This window comes from Alligator sinensis, unplaced genomic scaffold (assembly GCF_000455745.1).
Source record: "Alligator sinensis unplaced genomic scaffold, ASM45574v1 scaffold282_2, whole genome shotgun sequence".
Taxonomy (NCBI): Eukaryota; Metazoa; Chordata; order Crocodylia; family Alligatoridae; genus Alligator; species Alligator sinensis.
The window spans coordinates 3,064,633-3,075,377 of record NW_005841879.1 but is presented as its reverse complement, the minus strand read 5'-3'; the positions used below and the strand labels follow the sequence as shown (position 1 = coordinate 3,075,377).

Below are 10,745 nucleotides of genomic sequence, written 5' to 3'. Positions count from 1 at the left end.
GGAAATGTGCCACTGATGACAGCGGTTACAGGACAGATGAACGTGCAGTAGCTAATAATTTAAAGCATGTACCCAAAAGCTTGCACAGATTGATAAACACTTGGGATGCCAATACCGTGAAGGGAAATTGAGAGTGTTTACCATCTTGCAGGGTCAGACCCATACATTTAGAATGTAAAGCTAGGTTTGTGATGTCTGCTTTGTCTGCATGCAGAAAGCAGAGAAAGCCAGAGGAAGTCCCAGTCTAACTCAGAGGATTCTTAAGGAGTTCACTCATATTTGTTGTTATGATAACAGAGCACCAAGGAAGAATACTATGATTTGAAGCAAAATATATACATCAACATGATGAAAGCATCAATGGGACCTCAGGGGCCAAAAGCTATGTATGTAAGTGTGAGAAGCTGCTGCAGGCATCTAAAGCTGATTTTACTCCTCTTTTTCCTGAGAAATAATTTATCCCATTTTCATCGTTTTGTGCAGCACAGAGCAGAATTACTCTTTGGCACACAACTCAGTCTGATTTCATAGCAGCATCTCAATGCTTTGGAAAGTAACATATAAACACTTGTCATGTTGGGACCATGGCTGCAAGCAACGTATTTAACCTGTCATTTGAAAGAGTGCAGTTTAAGCGGGTCCAGTTAAGATGATAATTTGTGTAGTGCAGACTGGACCTTACACCCTGCCTGGGACATTCAGCTGTATTATTGTGAGAGAGGCTGGCTAGGACGCAGGGGCTCTCCTTAGGGATCTGTCTTGAACCCAAAGAAGATATCATCTGATAGACAGTACTTCTAACAATATCCCAAGCTGTAATCATGCATGGGGCATGAGTTGAGTATGTGACAGGACTTGACAGAACTACAGAACATATTCTAAAATCCCATACAATGGCTCCAGGTGCACCACTTACAAAAGATAAATAGGCAGCATGGTTGGGAAACAGGCAGAGGAGCCCCAGGGGTGGATGGAGCAGCATATCAGAGGAGTGAGGGCATGGGAAGTGAAGAGTCAGCTGCCAGACTGCTTTTTGCTGCCAAGCTCAGAGATGGCACATCCACACAACCAAGCCCTTGTACTGCTAACTGAAAAAGCCTGGCTTCAGCCCACGAAATAAACTGGGGTCCCTTCTGGAAAGAATGGGTCCGTGAATTCTGAGTCATGGCTGAAGTCTGGGACATGGCTTCATGTGTCCCATGGATTTTATTCACTCTTACTCACTTTCATGTTCATTCTGACAATTTTCTGGCCAAGGAGCTTGAGGAGACCGGGATTCTTGGGGTGAGATAAAGTGATTAAGCTGCATACTCTACCTTTGGGACTAGAATCCAACATTTCCTTAGAGGTTAGGAAATGTGACTAGACACATCTTAGCTCTGTGCTAACAGTTCTGGCTACTGCTGCCGTGGAATGCCTGCAACAACAGGCAGCGCTTGTTGCCAGGTCACTTTTCATACTCTGTCCTGAAGATTTCAGGACTCCTTTGGGTTCTTCCCCATTTTCCTCCACATTTAGACTGGATAGCTTCCTCCATCTTGCACTCCCCTGTTCTCTCCAACCTCTGAGAGAGTGGATAGCCCACAGTCCCACCCTGGGTCTTGGAAACCTTCCTGTTGGTTTCACAGGCTGAGCCCACCCAGTTAAACTAAAAAGGATAGTTCAGTGCTCCCCAGTGAGTTTTGAACCTACATAATGCAGACTTAACAGCAGGTTGCCTTCTGTGCCATCTGGTAACACTGCACTCCAAAGATCTTATGTACAAAGGCTGGGTGGATACACAAGAAAAGATTGGGAGATGGGAAAAGCCTTTACTGGCCCTGGTAACAGATGCCCTCCTGCTGTCCATATAGCCCCTGGTTCAATGAGCTATAATCACAGAACAATTGTGCATGCATATTGGACCTGGGCCTGTTCCCTTTGAAGACAACAGCAGATCAGTGGGAACAGCAGCATTCCTGTAGTTACTCCGAAAACATCGCTGGACAGGGCAGTTAGTTACCTCTGTGAGGATCAGGCGTCGACACTTCAACTTCAGTATACTCCACCTCAGTAATCTCGTGCTCAGGTCCTGCCCCAAAGATAGCAAGAAGATGGTTCTTTGTAGCACTGCATACTCCATACTGGTTGTGGACCTGATCCTGCCACCAGTGAAAATCAACAGCCAATGCCCGTGGACTTTAATGGGCACAGGATCAGGTCCTGAGTTATTCTGGTGACTAAATCTGTTAGGATGATCCATAACTGGGCCCCAGCCCTCCGTGAGTGCAGGAGTTTGGTGCTAGTAGACTTCCTAAAACTGCATGACCTGGACAACACTGGGTCATGCCTGAAACACATGCCTGTTATTTGCAATCTGAAAAATGGCGCACTGCAAATGAGGATTTTCTGATAGTCCCCTGAGCGCATATTCCAGCTCCAACTATGGTCATGCTCGTTCTTGCTCTCCCACTCTCCCTCCCAGCTTCTTTCTTTCTCCCCCTCCCTTCATTACTTTCTCCTTGACCTCAGACATTGAAGCAAAAGTTCTCATCTGCTCTCCTCAGTGATCCAATGCTCTCTTGCTTCCACTTAGACCTCTTTCTGGTTCCTCATACCCAGGCTACCCCCAACACCCTCCCCTACCTACTGCCAGCCTCCCTTCTCTCTTTTATCCCTAAGCTCAATGAAAGGTCTCTACAACTACTGCCTTCTCCTCTGAGGTTTGTTTCTTCCTGTCCCACCCCAGACGCTGCACTCAACTAGAAATTTAGAAGACTTTAATAATCTTTTCTGAGGTCACAGTTCAAAGCCAGTAGTCTATCCTCCTCTTAACTACCGTCAACTATTCTCCGTGTTTGAAATCCTGTCTTCAGCTTTTGTGATTGCCTGATCCTGGTTCCCCACTAAACTCCCCAATCACTCCTTTAGTATTTCTTCAGAAGAGCCTCCTCATCCCCCCTCTGCTACCTTTTGTGAATCTCATTCACAGATCTGCTTTCCCACTGCAGGCTCATCCCCTTCTATGTGAGCTAAGATCTCTACCTATCTTTAGAACATCTCCTGATGGACATCCAACCATCAGCTTGTGATCAGCATAGTCAAATTAGATACTTAAGTTTTCTCCATAAACCAATAATCTCCAAACTGTGGTTTGTGGACCACTCACAGACATAATAATTAGTCTGAAGCCCAACCATCTACACCAGTGGTCTCTAACCTTTTAAGTCAGAGATCACGTTTGGAATTTAAAAGGAACCCAAGATCTACCCTGTGTGTTCTCCTGAGTAGAACAGAAACCACGCATCCAAGCCTTTAAATAAGCACTGAACCTTGCCAACTTCATCATCAGAAGCAAACTTCCTATGGCCCAAACCACACTGAATGGCTCCAGACCATGCTGGGGAAAAAATGTAGAACCTGCCAACACATCTCTACCACTCCCACAATAACTACACCCCACAAAAGAACTATCACCATTCCTTGGATCTTACACCTGCACCTCCAAAAATGTAATATATCTCATCCAGTGCAGTAAATGCTGTGATGGAAAATATGTAGGAGAAACCAAACAACAACTGCGCACCAGAATGAATGCACACTGAAAATACAAAAGACAAAAATACCCAATTACCTCTGGGTGCACACTTCTCACAAGACAACTACTCTCTCTCTCCTCGAACTCTCAGTTCTCAAGGGGAATTTACAAAACACCTTTTGTAGATGAGCCTACGAACTTCACTTCATAAATCTACTGGATACAAAAAATCATGGACTAAATACAGACAGGGTACTTACAGCACATTATAATCTGCCTAACATCCGATAACCCCAGGTAACCCACCTGCATTTAACCAGCTACATTCTATCACCAGTTCAACATTCCCCTTTTTTCTTCCCCACCTAAATGTCTCACACCAATTGTCTCCCATTCCCTCTGATGCTCACTGCATTTTCACAGACCTGCATTTTGTATATTGGCTTCTATTCTACCCAGGAGAGCACACAAAGCATCAGGCAGACTTCCCCTATGCCTGAAGAAGGGTGTTTGTACCCAAAAGCTTGCAAAGAACAATTTTTCCAACTATTTAGTTGGCCTAATAAAAGATATCACATCTACCCAAAGAACCATGTCTGCCTACCTGCAACCAACAACCCTAAATTATTAAAACAGAGAACACCTATGTAACACTTTCCCTTGCTAACTGTCAGAGTCTCTTTTGAGGTTTATTTTGCTAATGCAGCTCCTGGGAACTAACTCCTTTGTCCTTTATTTGGAGATATCACATAGGCCCCATAAGCTCAGAAGTAGTATCTGAAAACTCTGACAAAGTGTCACTGCCTGAACTACTTCCCACATGATGCCTCTACTTTGCACGGATGGAGCCAAACTTGTGCCTCAGATGAATGTCTGACACAGAGTGAAACAAGGGTTTTATAAATTCAATTGGTCTTTTACACACTAGGCAGGCCAAGCTTTGTTACATACAAAGTTAGCAGGAATCACAATAAAATCATGTCTGAATAGTTACACATGACTACAAGGTAAGCAGAAACAGGGACTTTATCTCTTTCTGTTTTTGTAGCCATAATATCTACACTTTTAAATGCTGCTTTTTAACTACTACTTGATAATATCTCCTTTTAATTGACACCTTTCATCAGATTATCTCAAAGTCCTATACAAGCAATTCATTGCCTTCAGAGTGACATTGGGAGATGGCTATTGTTATCATCATGTTACAAAGGGAAAAAGAACTAACACAGAAGTTGACAATAAGAAAGGGAGACAAAGGACGAGCCTTTGAAGTCCTGATGGTAGTTTCCAGTTATCACTCAGTATGGGGTCCATAGGCAACACGTAAGTGCTGACTGTGGGGAGGCATAATTCCATCCCACCACTGCCGCCACCACCACTACCAGGCATTAGGTCTGACCAGGCTGTAGCCCCACACCCCACCACTGGCGCAAAAATTGGACCACCACCACCACTGCTCCTGGGCCTGGCTCTGGCCAGGCTGCAGCCCTGTGCCCTGCACCCTGCTTTTGGCACAGAAATCTGGAGGGGGGGGCACATGCCCCCCATGCCCTCGACACGTCACCTGTGATGGGGTCCCACCTCCCCTCCTTTGATCACAAAATGACTTAGAGATTACCACTTAAAAAAGAAGTGTGACAAGTACCTTTATTTTCATCTGTTGCTTTCATATGATTTTCGCTATCATCCATGTAACCTAAAGATGAGTCAACAAGAAACTTACTTCAGCTAAACGAATGAACGATGTCTTTTTGGTTGAAATACAACAGAAATCTTCAACAGTCACAATATTTAAACAATTCATCATTTAGGGGAAACTCTGCCTTTGGACAGCTATCCAAGCCATTCACAGACTACAGAAGGGCAACATCTGGTCTGTTAAAATGATCAGTTAAGGCTAAAGGAAACAAAGAAATAACTTTGTTTGCCTCAAGTGATTTTTTCACAAGATGAGAATTTACCCCTTTTAGGGATGTTGGAGTTGGGGGCAATAAATAGTTGTGGAGATCAGCAGTCACTGGGGAGACAGAAATCCTACCAACTCTTTACCCTGCCCGTGTAAGTCAAAATGACCTGCACATGTTTAATGCTGGTACCTGCCAAAGTTTGGAAAAGAATAACAAGAGAAAACGCTTTTCCAGTGTGGAAGCAACACGAGTAGTGGCTACAATAGAAGCACGGAACATCAAGACCCAGGGATTTTATTGCCCACAACCTTTGTGTTTCAGTTCCTCCTTCTGCAGAATGAAAATGCTGTGTTAATTTTTGTAAAATGTTTTAAGATCCTGGGAGAGGAGGTGCTTCATAAATACAACATCATACTAATGGCATCATCATCGTTACTAGTTCTACTTTTAGTCTGAATGTACAGCTGGATGCCATGAACTCCCCAATCTCAGTTCTGATGTTATACTTTTCTGTGGCCTTGATGATGCTCTCAAACACAAGACCTAACTGTACTGGCCCTCTTGTCTGTAAAATGGGACAACTGCTTATCAGAGAGAAAGCGTTGGGAAAATTAATGTTCATGTGCTCAATGAAGGTGCTTAGGAAGAATATTTACAGAAAGACACCAATATTTTTGAGAAAACTGCATCATAGTGGTATATTCCCTCAATTACAAATTAGGCCCTGAGTATACCACAGAAACTCAAAACATGAGGTTCCTTATGTATTAAACAAACATGCTATTAGAGTGCATAAAAATATACCAGGATAGTATTGCCCATCACTGTTCTGTCTCGGTTCCAGTTTCACACCAGCTGAATTAGTGACTCCTGCAGATCTAAAAAGAAAGTGATCAACAAAAATGGATGTTACTAAGGAAAACTGTCTGTAAAAGTCAATACAAACAATAATTTGAAAATATGAAAGACTAAGCTGAAAGCCAAAATTTTATTATCTGTTGAAGTAATGGAAGTTTTGCTTTTGTGTTCAATAGGAACACAAGCAAACCCCAGTGTCAATATCTACATCATCTTTTTTCTACTATGTTCATATAAGGCTTCAATTTTATTTTAATTTTGTATTTCAATGCATCCAACTCTAGGCCTGCCATTCCTATTTGTATTAGTTGGCCTTTTTCTATTTTGGATTATTTCCTCATCCTGTTGTTGTTTCTTAGCAGGTGGTCTGCAGCAAATAGTCACAACCATCTATTGTCTCCAGGTGTGAAACATCATAAATGGTAGAAAGATATGCCCCAGCACTTCACTTGGAAACATTTCCCTATTGTCAGTAAGAAAGCCATCTTACCCAGACATCTCGATGGAAGGATGTTTAGCTTGAAAAGGGAAAATAAAAGAAGATCTGTTAACATACTGCACAAGTATACTACATAAGAAATTAAAATGAAGGCAACACATGGTGACCTACCCCTGAGTGAAACTAATTTCTGGTGCCTGTAGCGAAGTTTTGCATCTTATTATAGTGGATGTAGAAACTGCTGGGCAGTGAAGTCCTCTAGTCACAAAACAGAGACTGAACTGGCAGTTCCAGCACAAGCTTTCTCACATTCCTATCAGGATCTAGCGTTACTTCCACAGAGAACGGACAGCTCAGCATCTATGACTTATTCAAATCCTTGGCTGTCAGCTAGGTTGCTAAATGTAATAGTTTCCATGATGCTGACTGAAAAGCTTTCTAACTATAACATCTGTTTGCCATGGGCTGGTATGGCCTTGGACCAAAACTAATCACCTGGTGCTTTCTTGCAGGGGTGCTATGATCTACTCAACACCTCAGGCAGCCTAATGTAAGGATGTCTGGAAAATTTCCTAGATATGTAGTTCATCATGTGGATTTAAGCAAGCCTTCTTTATTTTCTACAAGGACTAAAGAGTAGCGTAATGGTAATGGACCCAATCACAAGGTCACTACTCAGCCATATAACTAATAATTAAGTGAATGGGAATGGTGTTTCAGTGAGGAGTGAATAAAAACTGCATAAGAACCTTAAGAATTTGCTCAATGAGAATTAAAAAAGAGTATGAGCACTCCTCATACAAAGATTCAGTGACATGGAATTTAATTCTCCCTAAAGGGTTAAACCAAAATTGCAGAGCCAAACAGCTCTGAAGCTGTTTGGCTCAAACACCATATTATGGCAGTTTGAAATCCAGATCTGGATTTGCAGGTGATATAACTTGGGCCTCACTCAATTAATGTTTTTCTTACAAGTACCTTCCCACCAGTAGGACTCATAGTTGGACTTTAACCTCACAGATTGTTTGAAAAGCTGCCGAAGGCTCAAACTCTGGTCCGAGTCATTAACCATTTTTTTTCCACCTTGTATCTCCCAATTGTGGCATTTTTTAGTTGGCTCTGCAGGTATTTTAAGCACCTAATGGCTAGACTGTATATGAGATCTCATTTTGGAACACAGCCTTTACAGGTATCGGAGCTCGTCCACAGTTTTTACAAGATCCCACTATCATATCCCAGGTTAGCAGGACACTTCTTCAAGTGGCAGCCCTACAAGGGGGAATCTCACTCCATCTCAATCCCTCTTTTCCTCACGTAAAAATATGCTTTAAAACCTCCCTTCCTCCCAAAATACATTTTTTGCAGCAACAATTTCTGGATCCACATTTTTTACCTTCCCATCCCTGGCAGCTAAACCTTCACATTTATTCTGTACATGCAGCACTCAAGAATAGAAGAAAATTGTTTTTACCCTTTCTCTTCTTCCATAAGTACCAACAGCAACCACCGCAACCCAGTATGACAATAATGACTAGGACGAATAATGCAATAAGCACTTTCTGCCAGGAAGCCAGGATGACTGAAAATGGAGAGAGAGAGAATGTGAAGACACAGACAGCGGTAGGAAGTCACTACTGGCTTTTAAAATTCCTACATCCTCTTTAAAAGTATCTAGTGCTTGGGAGCGTGCATCCAGACAGCCCTGGAGCCTTTGGCTTGTGCATCTTGCCTGCTGCCATAAATTGCTCTCCCTGGCTGATAGCTAGAAGGGCAAAAGAATCACAACAGACCAACTTTGGCAGCATCCAGCACAGCATAAATATGATGTGCTGTATGGGCGCAGCCATATCTTACCATTAATAGATATTACATCGCTTCGCTGGACTATGTTGGTTGGGTTGGAGGCTTCACAAAAATATTCTCCTGAGTCCTGCTTACTCCATGTTTCCTTATACCAAATGACCTCGGTGTCCATTTTTGTATCTTCAGATATGGGTTTTCTGTTATTCTGTTTTAAAAGTTTGAAATTAATTGGCAAAGATCCTGTTTCCACATAGCAGCGAAAGCTGATACCTTTGCCGTCTTCCACTTCCCTTTTGGGCACACTGATGAGATTTACTTTCCCAACAGGGGCTGCAGAATAAGGCACAAGGAAAAGAATTACCCATAAGTTATGAAATGCTACTCTAGAAATGCTTTTTTAAGTGCCAGTTTACCTTAGCGCCAAAGAGAGGTTTGCCTTTGGAACCTTAATTCAGCTCCTTAGTGTGCCTACATTATGATAGCCTTCAATGACATGACTGAACCACTATTCCACGGAGACCCTGTCTCTACAATGCACCAAGTGAACATTACTTACTGAATGTAATCAATGTATTCACTATTTCTCTCAATGTGTGACTCCATGTTTTAGTGAATATATGCTGTCCATATACTGAATCATTAATTTCTTCCTGGACTTCACAAACATTATTAGCAAGTTGATCTTTATAGTTGGCATTATCTCCATTTTACAGATGGGAAATTAAGATAGAGAGAAATTAAGACCCAAACTATCAAAAGTCCACCAGTCTGGGGTGCCCAATTACAGACCTCTAAAGACACAATTTCTCAAAGCATTTGGCATTTTCCTAGTCTGGTATTTGTTCAGAGCATACTTTCTACTAACTTCTGTTGCAGTTGTGAGAGTTCAGCACTTCTACAGATCAAGCCCCAGGTGTCTCAAATTCCCATTCAGAACATGAGATGCACACAAAAGGCCATCCTTGCCCAAGATCATACATGAACTCTGTGACAGAGGTAGGCATGCAATTTAGTTCTCCTGTGTGACACTCAACTGCCTTAGATCACGCGACTGGCCTTGAGCCTTCTGCAGTTCTTTGCCTCATTCACTGCAGGCTTCCCAACTTCTGCAATAAATGAGGCAGAAAAGAACCTGGTGAGGGGTCTGCGGGTGCTTGACCACCTGGGTGACACCGATCATCGCCTGCTGGAATTCACCATCCAGCACAAGGTGGCAAAGGCCTGTAGCAAGGCAGCAGCCCTGGACTTCAGCAGGGCAGATTTCAATGAGGTAAGGAGAACAGCCAGGGAGGCACAGGTCCCGGAGGGGAGAGGAGTCTGGTGTCCAAGAAGAGTGGTCGTTCCTTAAGGAGATGATCCTCCAAGCCCAAAGGGAGGTAAAAAGCATACGGGAACGTCTCCTAGCTAAAAAGGAGGTGTACACCCAATAGAAGGGAGGGGCCATCGCTAGGGAGGACTATACCTCAGTTGCTTGGGGCTGCAGGGGGGTGGTCAGGAAGGCCAAGGCGGAGATGGAACTGGGACTAGCGACCCGGATCAAGGACAACAAGTCTTTTTTTAAATACATAAGGGGTAAAAAGAAGGTACCGGGTAATGCGGGGCCTCTGCAAGACACGCTAGGAAATCTGGTTGTCACACCAGACAGCAAAGCTAACCTATTTAACAATTTCTTTGCCTCCATTTTTCTAAGCAGGGACCGGGACCGGGTCACCCCCCGCCGGGGTGGCGCACCCAGACCTAGGGTCAGAGAGGACCTAGTCAGGGAACTTCTGGAGGGACTGAGTGTATTTAAATCAGCAGGTCCTGATGATCTCCACCCCAGAGTGCTGAGGGAATTAGCAGAGGTCATTGCAGGACCCCTGGCACTCATGGTGCTCTGGTGTGGTGCCAGAGGACTGGAAAAGGGCCAATGTGGTTTCCATTTTCAAAAAAGGGAGGAAGGAGGACCCAGGAAACTATAAGCCAGTCGGTTTTACCTCAATCCTGGGAAGCTTTTTGAGAGAATTATCCTGGCGCATGTCTGCGAGGGGCCAGCAGGGGAGATTATGCTTAGGGGCAACCAACACGGGTTCATTAGAGGCAGGTCCTGTCAGACCAACCTGGTGGCCTTCTATGACCAGGTCACAAAATCCTTAGAAGAAGGTGTAGCAGTGGATGTAGTCTTTCTGGACTTTAGGAAGGCCTTGACGCTGTCTCTCACCCCATTCTCATTAAAACACTA

General features: G+C 43.6%; 1 protein-coding gene across 20 annotated transcripts in view; it reads right to left on the bottom strand.

Moving 5' to 3' along the window:
* The window catches only part of PECAM1 (platelet and endothelial cell adhesion molecule 1), a 48,567-nt gene that overhangs the window by 20,605 nt on the left and 17,217 nt on the right, over positions 1 to 10,745 (bottom strand). For 13 of the 20 annotated variants that reach the window (XM_025196288.1, XM_025196292.1, XM_025196293.1 and 10 more), the window contains exons 8-13: positions 8,576 to 8,854; positions 8,193 to 8,300; positions 6,773 to 6,800; positions 6,229 to 6,302; positions 5,163 to 5,213; positions 2,003 to 2,071 (exon numbers count right to left, since the gene is read on the bottom strand). In XM_025196288.1, coding sequence (XP_025052073.1) covers positions 2,003 to 2,071; positions 5,163 to 5,213; positions 6,229 to 6,302; positions 6,773 to 6,800; positions 8,193 to 8,300; positions 8,576 to 8,854 — 609 coding nt within the window. The remainder of the gene's footprint in view (positions 1 to 2,002; positions 2,072 to 5,162; positions 5,214 to 6,228; positions 6,303 to 6,772; positions 6,801 to 8,192; positions 8,301 to 8,575; positions 8,855 to 10,745) is intronic. The other 7 variants (XM_025196290.1, XM_025196295.1, XM_025196294.1 and 4 more) reach the window with 1 other exon arrangement.